Consider the following 20,520-nt stretch of genomic DNA (forward strand, 5'->3'; position numbering starts at 1 on the left):
CTGTTTTTCATGGCAATGGTCAGCTTGCACCATGGCTCCACACACAGTGTCTTTGATACCTGCAAAACTGCTGCCTCTGAAATCTCAATGCTTAATGTTTAAAAAAATGGGAAAGAGACTGGATAGTTTCCATTTTTACTGCTTAGGTCCCACGAAAGATCTCCTAAGAATCCAAAAGGAGACATTTCTTGTTTGTGGGTTGAATTTTTTTTTTTTTTCAAGCTAAGAATCTTATTTTTGTATCGTAAAGCATAAAAATCAAAGCCTAATTTAAAAGTAATTGCATCCTGATTAACTAATAAATATGGGAGCTAGACAGACATATTCAAAACTGCTTTCTGTAGAAAACCATTCACTCCTCATAGTCTCCTTTCATTAGCACTTGCTGTGGTGATTTTTTCCTCTGAAGAAATGGTTGCATTTGTTTTGGTAACAGCATCTACCTTAAACAAAACTAGCAATGATACTCCTGTGTTATGGCTCAATCAGTTTTTTGCCCATCTAAGACTTAAGGTAACTTTTCCTGATTAGGTATATCACCTGAAATTTCTTTAGTCTCTCAGGTAAGGTTTGCTAGCACTCTAAAAGCCTCAAATGATTAACAACTGTGCTATTCACTGAGATACTGTGCAGCCTACCCAGAAAATGAGAATTTCAGTTCTATGAGCTCTGCTGCACACTGTGACAAAACTATGCTGAATTCTATATTGTTCCATTTTGTACAGCTAAACAATGTCCTGCTACTGATTGGGATGAACATATTGTGTTCCGTGTCAGATATCAAAAACTATGGAGACCTAAACTCATGAAGGACAAAGTATATTATCAATATCAAGATGAACACAAGTGAAATTTGTAGTAATAGAGCCATTTGCCATGATTTCTGTTTTGGTAAATTTGGTGCTTAATTGTCATTCAGAGCTTGGAATGGCCCAAGGAATTAACTATCAGAGATCTTCTCTCAGATTTTTACTAAGCAAATATTTGTGCTAAAAAGCTACAAACATAAAAATGAAGCACAATCAGTCAAAGCACAATCAAACAGGACTTAGGGTCCACCAGGAGAAAATTTATTGTGGAAAGCTTAAGAGAGGCAGCGTTACACCAGCAACCTCTTTCCCACTCATACGTACACAAACAAGCAATGATTTTCTGTGTCTCGATAACCTACTTCAGATGAACAAAGAGTCAAACACTTTTTCTTAGCTCTTTATCAGTCACTTGATACATGCCTGTAGCTAACATCATTATGCTATGGTTTTTTAAGTGTCTGTCAGCAAGTGGGCCTTTGATGTGAAGAGACAACAAATCTGGATAGAGCTGATGGACGTTTTAAGTCCTTTCTTAAAGGCTTGATAGAATAATTAAAAGTGATGCTCTGTAGTGGTAATTAGGGGAGAAAATAGAACCACCAGTCAGTCTGGGGAATTATTAGCAAGATGTGCACATATAAAACACAAATGCTCAGGAAAATTAAAAAGAGTGCTTAGTCCTGAAGAGTTGGAACCCAGAAGTCCTGGAGGCCTTAGGTCTGTTAATGCACTGCATTTAAAACTGCAAGAAAAAGAATAAACTTTGTGTACAGACTTCAGTAACAAACAAAGCATAAGAGAAAAATAGGATATATCTAACTGGAGCCACAGTTTTTTCCCTTATAAAATACTTGGAAAGATTCAGAAGCTAGTCTCAGCATTCTGTGCCACCAGGACATACTTAGTACATTAAAAGGTGTTCAGTGGCAGCTAACAACTCTTCTGTCAGACAGCATTTACATATCAAACAATTCTTCAAAGAGAGCTCAGCTTTGGTACAATATCCCCAACAGAGAAAATACAGAATCACTGGAGCCTAGATTAGTACGATAACCTGGGTTCAAAGACACAGCCCGAGCATCTGCATGGGTGCTTGCATTCATGTCTCACTATTAACAAAGTACACACTGTAACGAGATCCTGGAGTAAGCATGTAATTATATTCCTCTAATGACCTAGCAGCACACATAGACACACAACTAATGGGTACAAAATTTGGGTTCAAGTTGTCCAAAAACTGCTGGAATTACAGGTGACTGCTGTTTCTGAGAGGTGTTCCGAGAGCCTATATGGACCTCCTGACACACTAAGGAAAGGAAATGTGAGAGGAACTGTAAGCCCTCAAGAAAAACTAGGGCCATCGTTTTTCAAAAGTCTCAGGAAATAACAAAAGAGAAAGTGCAGTAACATTAGCTGAAAATGTGCCAGTGGTGCCATCACTTACATTTCCAGTACCCTACAGGAGTGATGTGACTCTTATGCGAAGTCTTCAGCAGGTCATGGCTTCACCTCCTGTCTCCACCCCTCAACACTACATCACAATCACAGTTGTTATAATGCCATAAGCCAATTTTTTGGGCTATGTGGAATTCCTCTCCCAAATTCTTTCAGGGAAGAAAGAATTTCTTCCCTCTTCATTCTCTTCCCTCTCCATTTCTTTCAGGTATTAAAGCTTTTTATTTAAAAATTACATAGAAGCTATTTTTCATTTTACAAAAGATAGCCATGACATAACTTCAGCACAAAGAGACCAGAAATGTTATGAAACAAGAAATTCAATTCCTTCCCACATATAAAGAAAAATGGCATTAAAATTCATTCATCACATTTAAACATTTATACAAAGTTTCTGCCAATCAAGGAATACAGAATAGAACTTGTGGAGTAATGAAAGGGCAGTTTCCAAAGTGGATTTTTAAATCCCTCCTCTTGGAACAGAACAAAATACAACCCCACAGACTCCTGTTTTCATTTGACTTAGCCAGCACTATTTAAAGCTGTTGCTGAATGTGAACATTTCTAAGGCCTGTGAGAGGCCTGAGGGTCTGTAGCTGTCTCCTGCTCCAGTTCCAGCCAATCTATGCTTCTTCAAAAAGGGCAAGTGAAGTTTAATTGTAAGAAGCTAATTTTCTTAAGCTTTTCATTATAAAACATTTCAACAGAAATGAAGGTGACAGATGGTACTTCAACACATACATAACATCAGTAACCCAATGTTAAAAATCTGTGCCACCTTCACAGCATAGCTCTAGTCATTCAGGTTACTCACTATTACTGTTATTTTTACTGGCAAAGAAGAGCTTGACTCTAAGAGGTTTACAACAAAATACATTAAGGACGGTTTGAAAGAATTAAATATTTATAGTGTATGGGAAATAATTTAAAGAAAATATATTAAGACCTCAGGCTCTAGTTTTCATTGTTTTGATCACCTCTGAGAAACCACTCTTGCAAAGAAAAAAAACCAAGCACCTGCCCTTTTCTAAGATACTAGGAATGATTAATGGCTAAGTATAACCTTTCCACAAAAACAATTCTACCACCAGTTTCAAGTGGGTATATGATCAATAAGTTTGAAGTAGCAGTCCACAGTACTGTGTGGTATCAAAACATAAGCACAATTATATGACAAAACTTAACTAGTCCCTGGTTTAGTCTTTGGCTGGTTGTTTTTTTCCCCGTGAGAACATTGCATTCACCTGTTTGGTCCACCAAGCAGCAGTGCCAAGGTTTTTTTCTCAGCCTAAATAAACATAAGCAGTGTGTTTACATCACACAACATGTGGCTCCAGAAGCAGCATGTGTTTACCACATAAAGGTAAAGCTTCAGACAAACGTGTCTAAGTTATACTCAGTACCTGCCTTACCCCTGGTGAGTATTGCACTTGGGCATTTTGTCCAGGCTTTTCTCTGAGATGCTGGGCAACCTGAATTTGAAATACTTGCAGAGCTTCGAAGCTCCCCTTGCAGATTCAGTGTTTTAAAAGGTATCTATTTTTCTTAGAATGAACAAAGTTTAAAAGCCTAAGAGAGTACAGCTTTATGACTGAGGACCTGACTATACAGTCAACAGCAACCCAGAAGTGCCTCCAGTGCCTTGCAAGCATCCATGAAGCTTCATGTGCAGGGATAACCAGAGACAATCAATGATACATTCACTACCTCAAAGCCAATCCAGTAAAGGATTGTTAAAGGATATTCAGCTGCTTGGTGAAGAGAGTATTCTTTGCAAGGCCTTGTGCATTTCCTAGAACGCTACACATTTACTGGCCTTTGCAAGTCCAGCCTTGTCTCAGGAACCAAAAGAATCAGTAGTTAATGCTCATTTCATCAGAGATCCTGATAATGCAATTGTCCTCAACACCCAAAATCATTCTGCCTTTCTTTGGAAGAGGTGCACCTCTTCACTTGCAACACGTCTTATCTTTCACCCTGAAAACCTTTTTGCCAACACAAACATTTCTGGAATACACAAAACAACATTAATAGATGCTAAAACTTGCCATTTAATAAAAAATTGTATTTTTATATATTGCTCAATTCTGTCTACAATTCATTAGGCAACTTTACTCTTCAAAAAGGAGCAGCTGCAAAATTTCCAGTCTGATGCACAGTAATGCTGTGAAACCTTAAGGGCTAACTTCAGATGTGAAGCATAGTTTGCTACAACATACAAGAGATTATGGCAACTTTTAGTAAATCTATATTTACAAAATATCACCATTAAAAAAAAAAACTAGGATTCAAAGATTATTTTTCTTCTAACTTTAACCTGCTCAGAATTGAAATGTCTGTGAAAAAATGAGTAGCCATTAAAATGTACAGAAATTGCTCCAGAAAAGCAGCAAACATCTCAGCTCCCTGAAGCTCATTTCCTCTGCATTTCAAGTGAACTTTAAACCCCTGAATTCTATTACAAGGTTTTGTCTACTGCTGCCTTCTTCAAGGCACAATTAAAATCACAAAATCATTAAGGCCAGAAACACCTCTCAGGTAATCAAGTCCAACTGTAACTCTAACACTGCTGAGTCCATAATTAAATCATGTCCCAAAGTGCCACACCTACCCCATCTTTTAAATACCTCCAGAAATGGTGAGACAACCACTTCCTGGACAGCCAGTTCCAAAGTTTGGCATTGCAAGAAAGAAATTTGCTGTATTTTTGTGTTCTTGGGAAACCAAGAAGTGCCAAACAAACAGCTAACAAAGCTTTACAGGCCTAGAAGAGATGCACAATTTTTGAAATCAGATATATTTTGGAGACTTTTAAAAAATATTTTTCCTATGGAAACAAATAAAAATATTTTAACCTATGGAAACTTATTCCTATGGCAATAATCCAAATTATTTTAACATTTCTTGTTTATTGTTACATCTGCCCAGACTTTTAAGTTGCTACATTATGCACTCTAGCCTATTTTAAAAATTTCAGAAATCCTAGAATTGAGTTCCAGTAATCAGATTGAAACAAATTACAGCTGTTATTCTATAATGGTATCAAATTTGCCCAAGTTACAATTTTCAGTAACAGTAGGAAATCAATATCATGACTTCTTTTTTCTCCTCTCATCACTCTTCAGCTTTCTGTTCCATTCGTTCCCTAGTTCAGCACCCTTACAGCTAATGCCTTTATTCCCAGTTTGAATTTATTAGTTTTTAACTTTCAGATCTCGAAAGTTTTCTTGAAAGTTCCAATCCTGAAAGATCTTCCTGCTACCCATTTCAATACCAGACAAAGAAGTTCTTCATCCTTAATCAAACTACCTTTGTTGTCTTTCGGATACATTAATCAGTTTCTTTAAAAAAAAAAAAAAAAAATCAATCCCCACACCCATATTTTTTTCTTGCCCCAAAGTGTTTTCTGAGTTGCTGTCCCTGCACCATGCTCTTTAGTATTAACAATAATATTTAAAACTGAGTAAATGCAATTTAAAAGAAGCTAAAGAACCGCACACCAAAGCCTCAATGAGATCAAGCACTTCACACATACAAAACAAGTTATGATCCCTGCTCCAAAGAAATCAAAGACCAGACATAGGGCAGACAGTAGGTAAAAACACTAGAGGAGAGTGGGCAGGCCAGCATTTACAGCTCACTGACCCAGCAGGCAACACTGTACCAGCTTTGAAGCCATCAGTACCAGGTATAAAAAATAACATTCCTAAATCTGTCTGAGGTAAAAGTCAAACACCTTGCTTACACGGTATCTGCAGCTCTGTTGCTCATATTCTCACAGATTACAGCAGAAATTTTCTAGAGACTTCACACTCTGCTATAACCATTAAGAGACTGAGTCTTTTTAGAGTAAGAAGAGGTTAATTGCATAGAAATTATTATCTCCCTAGAAAAATAGAGCTTCATTTTGTCTCTCCTGTAGGATTGTGCTACCAAACAGAGAGGACTGTTCAATCAAATAAGATTCTGCTTTCATACAAAAGAAAAGTACAGTTTAGACTACTCAGCAAGTTATTAGTTTTGCATTAAGAAGGATAAGCATATTTAATATCCATAAAGTCAGGAATGGCTAATTTGCAAGCAACGGTTCCAAAAGAAACATTCCCCCCACCCCCTTCCCTGCTACAAACCAGTTTTCCAAAGTTGCTTCTAGACTTCAGTCACAATCTGCTTAATTTTTGCTGTGAACTGGATTTATCTGTTGTGGTGATGGTTTGAGCAAGATGACAAAAAGGTGGATAGGTAAGAATGAATGCAGCAAAAAGCTACAACAAAGGAGTTAGAATATCTTTTTAATTCTTTTATCGTATTCATAATAAAAGCTCATGATGAAAGAGAAAATTGCTACCTTTCACTAAATAACTCTATGACCAGAAAAGTTTTTCAACTTCCTAACAAACATTTCTTGACTCATAAAATTACTCGCTCTCCAGAAAATTAAATTACAAGAAGAAGTGCCAGAACAATGCCAGTAAATGAAAATATCTTTTTTTATTTCTAGGGCTTTATTCTATTTGAACTTAAGGAGATGGAAGAGGAGCATAAAAAGGCAATTAGCTTTCAAGCAAGGGGAAAATAATTTCAAATATGACATTCAGTCATAAAAATATTGCATTTATTGTAGCAAAAGGAAAATTAAACCACATGAGCCCTCAGGTCTGGAATGCTGATCCTGAAGTGACCAATGTGCTTCCAGGGAAAAGCCAATAGAAACAAACTACACTGCACACTATGGATTGTGCAAGGCAAAGGAAAAATTGTGCAAAGAGAAAAAGTGCTTCCTGACCCTTGCAGCAATCAGCTTATTCCTCGAAGCATGAGATTTGATTACTTTCCTCTCAGTGGGCACAACCATGAATATCACTGTATACCTTCTAATGCTCAGCGCATTCTAGCTGAGAAAGGGTCACCAATGTAAGCATTTCTAGAACATTTTGATTGTGGAACCTGGGCAATAAATGCAGCAAGAAATCTAAAGCAAAAACATGCACAACTGCATTAAGTGCATGAAAATACAATTGCATTTAGATCTTATCTTTTGAGGAAAAAAAGTCCTGTAAATTAATTTCACTCTAAGAAATTCCATGATAAATAAATTCCCCATGCCAGAAAAGCAAAAAAATTTCAAACCCAAAACCAAAAACCACAGTCAAGATATTTATCTGATAAAAGATTTAGGACAATCCATACACAGATATCTGACATGTGGCATCTACACCTGTAAAACCTGAGTGCAGATTTTTGCAAAAGCCCCAAAAAACACCCTCCCATCAAAACAATCAAATAGGAACACTGGCAGTTGAACATGTGTCCTCCTCAAAAATGTACTGAAAAATACATGAAATTTGACATGCCTTAACTAGAGAAGAACTTCAGGCATGCAGTAATAATGGACATATATAATAATCATAATGTTATGATGATATATATTAATAAACATCATAATATTACGAACATCTTTAGACTACTGTAGCACTGTCTTTCCTCAGTGTACACAGTATTAGTCTATCATTCCTCTGCCAGCTGCAAGCCTCTTCACCTGCTTCAATACTAAACAATTTCATTTGAACCTGTATGGAAAGAAGGCAACAAGTCCAAGAAGTTTTACTAGTTCTCCGTAAATCAGGTAGCATGGTCCACTACCATTTCCCACCAGGAATCAGAGTTTAAAGGATGTTGAGGGTAAAACCAGTGTCACACACTGAGCAGAGGTGTAGAGAGCTGGACACTGTAGGCTCAGATCAGAGAGCATTTGGGTTACTTATGCAAAATGGTGAGCTTCTCACTCATGACAAATACTAGGTTTAATGAACTCCTAATCTCCCATTAAATGTACTAACTCCAGTTCTGGAAGGTCAAAGGTTTTCTGGATCTCATTTTTGATTTTTACATTTATCTGCCATGTTACTCTCTCCCAGCAAAGCTGGCAGTCTGTTCGTGGGTATTCCTTCTCCTCTGAGCATATATGACATGTACTAAAACTTGAATAAAAGGGAAGGGGGAGGTTACCTCAGCTTTCATAGCTACTTAGGAGGAACAATGAATGGCCTCACCTTTTCTCCTCTTTGTAAACCTGTCAGTGTACTAGGAATAAGGAGTGTCTAAGTACCTAACTGTACAGGAAGAGGAAGAGTGACCACTAGGTCACAGCATTCTTGTCTGATATCATCTCCAAGACACAGAAGACAAAAAGAAAATCCTCTTGTTCAACAAGATAGACAAAGGAAGCTATTACTGAAGAAATCAGAATTACTAGGGTGTTTGCTAAGATGATTGCCTGGGCAAGTACTCACTGAAGACATTCTATCCTATGCAAGATTAAAAGATTATGGTTAAATATCCCACTCTTTACTGAATCAGAAGCTTTAGTGAAGAGGCTTATATGTTGCATTCTAGCTTCCATGTTACCAAAACACTACACCAACCTTCCTCTTAAGTTTTACCTCCTCTACTCTGCAAGTCCACCTCTGTAAAGCAGTAACCATATGCTCAACTCACAGCTTGCACTTGAGCTTTCTCTATTTACACAGGATCTAAACATATACTCAAATGCATTGCTGAAAAAGAGATGAATTTTCGAGTCATGGACATTTTGGAATCAAAGTCAAAGAATTAAGAAGTCTAGAACCTGAATTTGTGGATCTACAAAAGTAGAATAGCATGCCTGTAACACGCTCTAGTGAGTCCTTTCTGGGATGAATGTATGCTTGAGAGGATCAAAAAGAAATAGCAAAATGTCTTCTTGTTGCCCAAAGGTATTTAATACAGTGGAGCAAGGGGAATATAATCAGCATTAAAGTGCTCTTCATAAATAATGGACAATCTAGCAGCTTTTATCTACTCTGCACTTTAAAATAAAGTTTCTACTGGTGAATATTTCATGAGCAAAAGGTCATTTATTGTGGCTTTAAATTATACAATTCAGAAACTGTTAGGAATGCTCTCCATTGCAATGCAATAATGGCGAGTTTTGAGTATCTGGAGAAACATGGGCCACCTTAAATACATATTTAGAAACCTACCACATACAAACTAATGGGGACATATTTGCCCTGAACTATAACTACTGGTTTTTAAAATGTCCAATCCTATTCAGCAATCCAGTATTTAATCTCAAGTGAAGCATAAACTTTAATGTACATTCTCCTGAGCTGTCAGTTCTAGTTTGCATTTCTTATCAATACATACTGCTGATCTCAGGTCATTTAGATGTGCACCCATGACAGCCATTTTCAGGAAATCTATTTTCTGCACATTATTTTAAAGGTGTATTTTATTACACCCTTTTCAGATGACAATTAGAGTTCCACATAAACAAAACCATTAAGGAAGCACACTGGTGAACAGGTGAATTGTCAAGACGAGTTAAAAGTAACCTTAGCTCGGTCCTCTGTGAATATAAGGCCACAACACAGACCTAATACTGCATCCAGAGACAGATGTTCTGTGGGTGTAGATCAGCATGATTTACAGAAGTCAGTCATGTTACATCTGGTTTCTATCAACAGAAGCACCAGTACACTTCTCCTTAGCACCATCACGTTTACAACATCCCATACCTATAAACGACCACCACGGGAGCCTGCTGCACATCAGCACACCAAGCATGCCAGAGGCTTGCAGCCTCAGCAACACCAAAACAAGTGGCTTCAGAACATTATCAGGTAACATCCCTTAGCCAGAGCTATCCTCAAGGAACTTTTAAGTTTTCTTTCTAAACTCAGACTTCCAAACTACATAATTACTCCAACAAAAAAATAAAAAAAAAAATTCAAAAACCCCAAAACCTACAAACACCCCCTCCAAAACAACAAAAACCAAACAACCAACCCACAATTAAAATGAAAAACCAGATTTTAAGATATGACAATTCATTTTGTTTTTAAAACTAAGGTATTTTCTACATATGGTAACTGAGCTTCTACCCCAAATCCACCTATTTTATTCACAGTCGCCACTTAAAAAAAAAAACAGAAGGAAAAAATTAAAACATGAAAGGATCTATCTGCAGAAGTTAGAAGCAATCAGGAGAAACAGTTTCATACATAGCAAATCATCAACATACAGCTCTTTGCATATACAAATGACAAACCTGTCCGTGGCAAAAAGAAAAGTTTATTTATCAAATGAATTCTCACACTTCAAGGAGGAAATCTGAGACACCTGGCTAACCTCAAGATCAATCATATTTTTTAACAACAAATTCCAGGGCAATCCCATGAAGTGATAGGACATGCATTAAAACACCACAAAGCTGTTATTTTGATTTTAGATATTTCTCTGTGCATTTGTAAAAATAAAGTTGATCTTTAGCACTTATTTCAAGTAGGCTTACAGCTTTATTGAGATCATATGTCCCTCCTACATTTACCAGCAGAAAAAATCAGACAGATCTGTCATGCGTGATTTGGCATTAGACACCTCAACTACAGCAATAAGGTTATTTTAAAGACTCATGTCTGCTACAGTCTGAACTTTATACAACACACTATCATTGCAAAACATCTAAAACAGTTGCTAAACTCTTTATTTGTAGACATAGTGAATGTGGTCCTTAATATATCTGGTTTACTTAGGATGGTATTCAAAAGCAAATATTGTCTCATTTGTCTGGGTCTGTCAAACACAAATATCAATTTGGAAGCTGCAAGAAATGCAGAGGTTTTTTTCCTGGTCCATTGTACAGAGACAATGTCTGAGGCAGGTTTGGTTTTTTTTTGGTCAATAAATTCTCTCAAGACATTACATTTAAAAGCTTCAAGTGTATCAACAGCAAAATCATACTTTGAAACAGCTTTTGATGCCTGTTGCAAGGCTAATAGGAACAATGATACCTACAGGCTCTCTTTCTGCCTTTTACATTGATCTTCTCTCATTACATTTCATGGGCTTGGGTGTAAAGATAAAAGAAAAAGATCTTTAGTAGGGAAAAAAATTCAAAAGGAAGATGTCTCTGAGGAAAGAAAAGCATCTTAGTTGTGTCCCCTGCTTCTGCAAGGAGAAAATGAAACTTGTTGGTAGACCTTACCAAAACAGGCTGCAGCTGGATCTAAAATATTATTGATGGGTAAGTGAAATTTATACATATCGATAAACACCAACATTCCAGGCTAATGAAGATACAGACATGCTTTTCTGTTTGATAGCATCTAAAAATTTATCAAGGGACTGTAATTGAAGCCAAAGGCAGCTTGTTTACTCTGTATTAAAGTACAGTATTTCATATCATACTTTCTGAGTAAATGATATGTCTATCATCTGATATTTAGATAGAGCTTCAGATATCTAAGAGAAAATGGGATGTATCAGTTTAGATTTGCAATCCCACAAAGAATGACCAAGATACTTATATAAAACTAATCTATGGACAAGGTCATGGAATGTAAGAACCACAAAGTCTCCTACAGCAAATCACCTGATGGGAAATGAACTGAATTTCCTCTAGAAATTATGCAACCGTCCTGCTTCTTATAGAAGAGAGCCAAAGAATAGATGCCCATTTCCCCTATTCTACCCTCATCCCTGTGATGCCACAAACTAGTAAGAGAGAGAAAACAGACGTAGTCATTCTGAGTTCCACTGTTCTATGTGCAGCTATATGAAGAATGCTTCTTGGAAGAAAATTCTTGCACTGAAAAACTCAGGTATCACTGAACTCACTCCACAGTTCGTAGAGATCAAACAGATCAACTTACGTAGCTCTCCTACTTTCAGAATTTCACACAGCATCTTTGTCAGCTCGATGCTGCTTCGACCAAATGGGCACTCATGCTTGTCTTCTCGACTGCTGTTCTCCAGGACAATCTGAAGGTGGAATCAAAATGGAAAATAATCAGTTTGAAGAATCCATGAGTTGCGACACTGTGCTCCACATCCAACATTTACAAGACATAACAGACTTAGTCTAGGAAACTGTATGGGGAATTCGGGAAAATGTATTTTCATAAACTTTAGTCTTCCCTGCAGCTAAATGACCTATGCCATTTACATCATGGCTGCAAGCTGAGAGAGAGTAGATGAGATAGTAGGAAGAAATTCTTTACTGTGATGGTGGTGGGGCACTGGAACATGTTTCTTAGAAAAGCTGTGGATGCTGCATCCCTAGAAGTGCATCCCTAGGCTGGATGGGGCTGGATGTGTAACCTGGTAAAGTGGAAGGTTTCCCTGTCCTGAGGCTGGAACTAGATGATTTCTGGGGTCCCTTCGAAACCATTCTATGATTCTATGTCTGAGTCAGCAAGCAACATATAAACAGTGCTGCTCCATGATCAGCTGGGAAGTTTTGCCATTGCTATGCAGTGTTGCTGTTCTGCACCACCCTGACTTGAAGAAACTGAAGTAGAGGACAAAGAGAAAGAAATAGTTTCATTTTAAATGTGCTGGTTAAAGAGTTAGGTAGATTACTGATAGGCATGAACACACCTACAAGGATCTAAAAAGCCAAATTGGGACAGAATTTTCATCACTGGATTCAGTCTTCAAAGTAGGCTCAAGTGATAAAATCAAACAGCACACAAAGGAAGAAAATATCGGCATTCTCTCTGTTATGAAAAGAATTTTTGCTTATGTGCAAAACATTTCAGGGAACTATCACTCTTGTATAAAGCCCATGAATGCTGCAAAAATGACTGAAGGAGAGCCTTTGCATTCTCTATTGAGTGACACTGTAAAATAAATGGGAGAAAATAACTCCTTCCACATTTTAATATCCATTAAGTTCTGCCGTATCTGATACAGTGGAGATAAAATTTTCCTTGACACTACAACTAAATAAGAAATTAAAAGTTATAAAAATACTATAGATTTCACTGAAGCAGTGAGCCTGAAAAAAAGAGCAAAATAGGGTCTGGAAAAAAAAAAAAAAAAAGAAATTGTCAAAACAAATTTGAAGTAAGAATTGTTTTTGCAGAACAAATGTTGCCACTTTACTAAAAGAAAAACCTCATCCTAAACAGTTCCTGCATAGCCTAGAGATGAGGGACAGAAGAAGAAAATTTCAAAGGTAAGATATTTTGCCAAACAGCCGAGAATCCCAGAGGATCTCTAAATTTTTCTCACAAACAGGTGTTTAGACATTGTTCTCTGCTTTGCATTACTCCTGTATTGCTAGCTCCCATCTACATCATGGTTTTTGTTTGTTTGGCTTTTTTGTTGTTTGTGGACTTGTTCATGTTTTTTTACTTGTTTTAAATCTCCATTTTTACAAGCAAAGAAAACTTTGCAAAGTGCTTCAAGGCTGGAATTTCACCCAAAACCAGAAGGAAAGGTGGAGGGGAGGAGCAGTTCAATGCTGGATGCCACTAAAACCTTCCCCTCACTCCCCAGATCTTGGTTTTCACTGTTTACATCTAGAAGGAGACCTGCTTCTAGACCTTTCCTGGGAAGCAGTTACACATGGGAAAAGAGTGAAAACTCTAAAGCAAGTAGGAAAGTTATGTGCTTTACACAGCGTGCCAAAGTCTCTTCAAAAAGCACCTATTTTACTCCTACAGTACACAAAGGGCAGCCTCTAGCTGCTCCCAACTCGTCACCCAGGAATGTAAAAGGACGGGATGTAACACACGCTCTCTGTGTTACAAGAAAGCGTGATCTCTCGGTTTTGTTTTCCAGTGCTGCTATGTTTCCTTTGATTGCTTACACTTCCCACAGAAGCTTAGAAAGTCATTGGGGATATGATATATACTTTATCACCACAAATTTTTGCTGGCCTTTTCCAATAGTACTGTGTCATGTACCAGAGTCTGTGAAGAGGACTTTTCCTTTTAGAAGTTTTGGTTTAAATGGCATGTAATTACTCCATGTCGTCTCTGGGTAACAGTAAATCAGAGAAACACCCCTGCTATTTTTGTTTTACGTTGCTGCAGCCGCTGTTCAAGAAACATGTGAATATGACTTTATATTCTGGATGAGTCATCTTGCTTCAGTCTCTCTCATGGAGGATAGTGCTACAGTTCTACACCCAAAAGCAGAAGCAATGATAGAGTAGCACCAGCACAATGGAAAGCTGTGTGTCTCAACACCTCCCTAAGATCACTTCTCTCGTTCTTTTTATTACCCTGCTTTATCTCTCACATAATAAAACATAAAATCTGCATACTGAAGCAGGGGGCTGCTTTGATACAGATTTAGATACAGCAGAGAAACACTGGTAATAAAATCAATGGAGAGGCAAATTGAAAGGGCAAGGGGGAGGGAGAGGGAAGCATGGGGATGTATTTCTGATCGCTTCTGGCAAATGCACTTTGTTGAGTCTCACATTAACCCGACATATTAACATTTCATGAGCACATAAATTTTTAATGGTGACAACATATATGCATATAATGTAAGACAGAATTACAGCAATCAATAAGAATGCCAGAGAAATAGTTAAGGCACTGTGTATTGCTATACAGCAAATTAAATGGCAATTTGAGTAATCAATATGTAAAGCAGTCTTAAAAGGATTCTCAGACACACTCCCTACAAGAATCAGTATTTTTAGCATTTGCTGTACAAAATAAAGCAGTGCTGCCATGTCACATTTCTTTGAGAAAGTAAGATGGACGGTCCTTTACTGCATCTAAATATCTGTAGGCAAATTTAACAGATATGGATCTTCTGCAAGAAACAGCAACAGTAAAAAGGGAAAGAAAAAAAATAGGTTCTTATAAATATCCAAAGAGAAATCATTCCTAGTCTTGGCAACAGATTTACAACATTCATTATTATATTTGTAATACTCTTTTCACGACTTCACGACTCATATCCTGTTCCAAAGTAAAATGCTATAAATAGAGCTGATAAGGGCATGGTTTTAATGTTTCTTCTTTTATCACTCTGGTTACAGAGGAGAAATAAGCAGGGAATGAACACGTTTGCTTCATAAACTGGGTGAAAACAATACCAGGGAAAGAAATATAACACACTGCCCAAGACAGAAAATACTTCTATCTATCTATAGAGCATAATCCTGGCTCAAGTCAGGTTTTTATCACAACAGTTATTTTACCACTGGAAGGAAAGTAGTGAGGAAGTTGCAAGCCCACACAACCTTCCTTTAAACAGAGCTCTATCATTAATGCTCATTAAGTGCTCCACCCTGTTATCTTCCTCCTTCTCCCCATCAAAAATCCACAGTGACTTGCATATCCACCAGACACTCACAACAAGCAGCTACAGTGGTTAAATTTTTCTTGGGGAAAACAACTATTCAAAAGCAGAGACCACGGACATTGCAGTAGAATTCCTGGCACCACAGAATCGCAGAATCATTTACGTTGGAAAAGTTATTTAAGATCATCCAGTCCAACCATTAACCCAACATTGCTGAGTCCACCACTATCTAAGCCATGTCTTCAAGTGCCTACACCTACATGTCCTTTAAATACCACCAGGGATGGTTACTCAACCACTCCCCACTCCCCAGAGCAGGCTGTTCCAGTCGTTGACAACCTTTCCATGAAAAACCTTTTCCTAGTATCCAACCTAAACCTTCCCTAGCACAACTTGAGGCCATTTCCTCTTGTCCAGTTGTTTCTTCCTTGGGAGAGAACAACTCCTACTTTGCTACAACCTCCTTTCAGGGAGTTAATAGAGTGAAATGGTCTCCCCTGAGCCTCCTTTACTCCAGGTTAAATACCCCCAGATGCCTGAGCTGCTCCTCACAGAATTTGTGCTCCAGACCCTTCCCTGACTCAGTTTGCCCTTCTCTTGACAAACTCCAGTACCTCAATGTCCTTCTTGCAGTGAAGGGCTCAAAACTGAACACAGGATTCAAGGTGTAGCCTCACCAGTGCTGAGTGCAGGGGGACAATCACTGTCCTGGCCACAGTATCACTGATCCAAGCCGGGATTTTATTGGCGTTTTTGGCCACATGGGCACACTGCTGGTTCATATCCCATCTTATTTCAGTACTATCTTGACACTGGTTTACTTGGCTAACCCTTTATTCTAATATTACAAATTTATTTCTGCTAGTTTTTTCTATCTTCAGTCCTTGTGAAGTTACAGAATTGGGTAGGTCAAACATGGGAATATAGCTTATAATACACTAGGGGTTACACAGTTGAAAACCAAAATGAGCTCACAGTACAAGAGTATTAAATTCTGCAGATCCTCCTCTCTTCCTCTTCTCTTTGATCAATACTGCCCATTACCACGAGGCAGAAAAAAAAAAAAAAATCCACCATAATGTGCAGTATTCAACAACAATGTATATTTTTTCTTTAGGGAAAAGCAAAAAACTCCAGACAAAAATCTGAATAGAAAAACAAAAAATTCCTAAGACAGAAAAAGCCTTAGTGATATTCTTTGTAAAAATAAACAAGAACAAAACAATAGCAGTACAGAAAATGGAATGAAAAAAAGATAAAGTGAATGAGAGAAGCACAGAATCAGAAGGAAATTAATGAGATTAATTGACTAGAAGAGAGGAGAAAGGAAGAGGTTTCAAAATGTTTTTTTTAAAATGTAAGGAGGTGAAATTTTTAGGAAATCAGTGTTATCCATTTTCTCAACAGTTCTACAGATGCAAGTACGTAGCCTGTTAAGGCATGAGATTTTGACAGTATCTGTAGTAGAATACAGTTCTGAACAGATATTACTATTTTAAATTATCTACTATATATGTCCATCTATCTATGGAACTAAATCCAGCTGGTGTCCCGTCACAAGTGATGTACCCAGGGATCAGCATTGAGCCTAGTTCTGTTTAACATCTCTGCCAATGATTTGGATAAGGGGGCTGAGGGCCCCTTCAGTCAGTTCACAGATGATGCCAAGGTGCATGGGAGTGCTGATCTACTGGAGGGTAAGAAGAAGGATCTTGACAGACTGGATGGATGGGATAAAGAAAACTGAGGTTTAACAAGATACCTACCAGTGGCCTGGACATAAAATAACAATTTGTTTTTAAATCTAATTTTAAAAACCCCAGATTTATAATAAAGAAAATAAATATATAAAATGTAAATATGCAAAATTAATAAATAAAACATTAAAAGTTATTTTTTACTTTAAAATAAATTTAAGCATCATGCCAAGATCACAGAAATAATACAAATTGCCCAGTAGCAAAAAAACTTCTTACAAGACACCAACCTCAAAATCAAAAAGATTTTCTAAATTGATGGCAGTGTGCCTTTATGATTTTCTATTGAATTATTCATTGAGTCTGTCACTACCTCAGGAGCTCAAAATAGGCCCTCAGAAGGCAGTGGACTAAGTGAAGGATTTTCCACACTTGACTATCATGGGGTTTAAATCTGCATCAGCTCCAGTAGTGAAGCTTATACCTGCATCTAAGAGTTAATGACGGACAAAAGGCAAAATTTTAAGAAAGGTATCTTCAAAAGCTTCCTCATCAAAATCCAGGAGGCTGAAACCACCAGACAGAAACATTTCTCCTTCACGGGGAAGAAATATCGACTTAGCCAGTCCCTTAATCCTTCACATTAAAGATGAAATTGTCTCAAAGCATATTGCCCATGGCAACTGCAGATGTAATTCTCAGATTCCCGAGCCAAAATCAGAGCTTGGCAATGAAATAGAGATTCATTGTGATTAGGAAATAAATACAGAAGTGAAAGTAAGGCAAGATCCACTGTAGCTGCATTAATACTTCTAATAAGTCCCAGAGCAGGCAATTCAACGAATATTGCTGCACTATTAAAAAGGAGCATTTCTACAGACCAATTTTGTACAATGATCCTGTCTTTATAGAGAACAAGCTTTTTAGCAGTCTGATGCAGGTTAATATCAAGAGGTTCAGAGAGCTACTTAGTGGAGATCATAAAAACCTCCTTAGACCCAAAATGAAAGGTCAAGCAGCATTTAAAAATACAGAAATTGCAGGGATTCTCTTCCTTTTCTTGACACTGCTTTTTTTTCCCCCCTAAGCCTCCTTATTTTATGTGGTAGGCTTCACCATTCCTTCTTCATTTAGGTGCTTTAGGTAAGTCTAAGACACAAATCTTTTAAGATATGCTTCTTGAGAACGGTAAGAGACTACTGCAGGCAGACTCAGCTTCCGTTCATCCTCATCACCAACTTTGCTTTCTTCCTAAGGTAGCTGGTCATTTGCTTCGGCATCAGTCTTCCAACATCCTTCACTCTGCACTGTCCCCTCTGATGCTGTATTTTTAATTCCCAATGCTTCCTCTTTCCCTTATCTCACTCTTCCTTGACATTCCTGAGTCATAGAAATTTCTCATGGCAAAGCTAAAATAAAGCAACAGTTATTTCTGTCTGCCTCTGGAAGACACTAGAATTGCAATTTAAACAAAGATCTAGAAGAAAAGTTGAGACCTTCTACAGATATTGAAAAATAAGAAAGGAGCCACTGATATGAGATGGCTTAACGTCTCCAAAAGTTGTTTTTTTCTGGAAAATTATGATGAAGATATACTTTTCAAACAAATGTAGTGCCAAACCATCTCAAGCTAAATATGCATAGTTCTGCAGGTGCTCACCTAGCAGTAAGTTTTCATTTTCACAAAAACACCTTAGCATGAAGCATGACTGCAATTTTTATTTTCCATCTAAATATAAATATGCAGTGGTCTGTCTTGTGTCTTCCTCTTTTCTTTGCAGAAAAACCACCTTCTCTCTATGAAGAACCAACCTAATAATCATAAAGCCTGGTGGTAAGGCCCAAGACGAGAAGGCTCCATTACCCTGTCATCTTCAGAAGCAGCACCAGAATGTGTTCTTCACTTTGTAAGTCACAGGTATGTGAGAGGTCATTAAACTTCCAGTTTGGAAACTACCAGTCAGGTATTCCTCTCCCTCTGTGCCCCTCACAAATGTAAGAAGGCAATGCTTTTCCTGAAGTTCTCTCCTGGCTCACCAGTGGCAGAGGTGGAAGGCAGAGACCTGCAGTATCTGCAGAATAGAGCAAGTTTTTGATTTTTTTTTTCTTTTATAATGTAAAGCAGGACCTATGGGTGCCCTAATGTAATTGTAGTATGGCTATAGGAGAAAAACATCAACCTTTATAGCACATCAATGGCCCTGGCAGCCAGAGTCACATCACAAATGCTCTGGACATGGGGTAAATGGGAAAACCTGTAACAACCAAGAGTTTGTTTTCTCTCCTCATGCATATGCATCTCAGGTTTGCAGGTGGAAGGACTGTGGCTTCACAAAAACTAGCCCAATCTTTGTATGCTACTGCTGCAACCTTGGTGTGATTCAAAACCTTTTGGGCACAGTTGCTAGGCTTGCAACAATTTGTGGGCCCTTTGGATCAGGATGCCATTTAGACAACAGCTTCCATAAACCTGGGAAAGTTTAGGAGTGTTATGAATGGTGGAAAGTGATCTGAACTCACACAGGACTGTAAGATGTCATATGTATCCCACTGCACATTCCACACAGGACTGTGCAGAGAGTGCCATGACTCACTTACGATTCCCTTCCTCTGTGCTAATTTTGTGTTTATGCAGCAATCAGCCACTCCAGGATTTTGCATCTTTAACTGCAGAGGGACCCGTCTCTAATTCCCTCAGCGATGGAGGCCCTCAGGGTTGTCATGTAAAGGAGAAACATTGGGTGATATTTAGGAAGAAACAAAACACAGGCAGAAAGACACTTAAATATGTGAGTGGAATGGAATGCTTGGCAGAGGAAAGAGAAGAACACATTAATAATCTGGGAACATGGTTTAGGCAATTAGGTCTTTTTGCATTCATTCACAAGACTCACAAGGAATACTCATGCAAAAAACCTCACTCTTCTCGCTACCTTCTACAGAAAAAAAATAAGTCACATCTCTTTTCCTGCAATTTCTGTGAGGAGAGAAAAGCATGGCAGTAATCAAGCTCAATTTTATTTCAGAAAAATGCTGAAATTATATGTTGGACTCCTCATATCTGATCAGGAGAGAGTGAGTAGGCACGAGGAGACTTTGTGAATTGACGGAAGGATGTGTAGGCAGCCTCCTATACAACAACTGCATGGAAAGTAGAAAGTATATGGCAGACAGTCTGACTGTGACTCAACCCATTTAAGTTCTGAAAGGTCTCTGCAGGATGCCAGCAATCTTCCTGCCTGCATCACTGGCACTTGCAAACAGCACCTGCTCCTCCTCCCTGACTTCTGAAAGCTTCAAATGCAAAAGAGCTCCCTCCTCAGCCTCCCCAAATGTAGCTGCTGGGGAAGAAGTGTCCCTGCATTACAACTGTGTGAATAACCAAATTACCAGCTCAGCAAATTCATGGTAAGGGGGATTTTCTAGCACTGACCATAAACCAAGTCACCTTCTAATTTTCA

General features: G+C 38.0%; 1 protein-coding gene across 7 annotated transcripts in view; it reads right to left on the reverse strand.

Moving 5' to 3' along the window:
* ELMO1 (engulfment and cell motility 1) overlaps positions 1–20,520 on the reverse strand; it is a 301,680-nt gene that overhangs the window by 135,754 nt on the left and 145,406 nt on the right. For all 7 annotated transcript variants that reach the window (XM_072925847.1, XM_072925846.1, XM_030265190.4 and 4 more), the window contains one exon: positions 11,963–12,071. In XM_072925847.1, the coding sequence (XP_072781948.1) occupies positions 11,963–12,071 (109 nt within the window). The remainder of the gene's footprint in view (positions 1–11,962; positions 12,072–20,520) is intronic.

The sequence above is a fragment of the Taeniopygia guttata genome, chromosome 2 (genome assembly GCF_048771995.1).
Source record: "Taeniopygia guttata chromosome 2, bTaeGut7.mat, whole genome shotgun sequence".
Lineage (NCBI taxonomy): Eukaryota > Metazoa > Chordata > Aves > Passeriformes > Estrildidae > Taeniopygia > Taeniopygia guttata.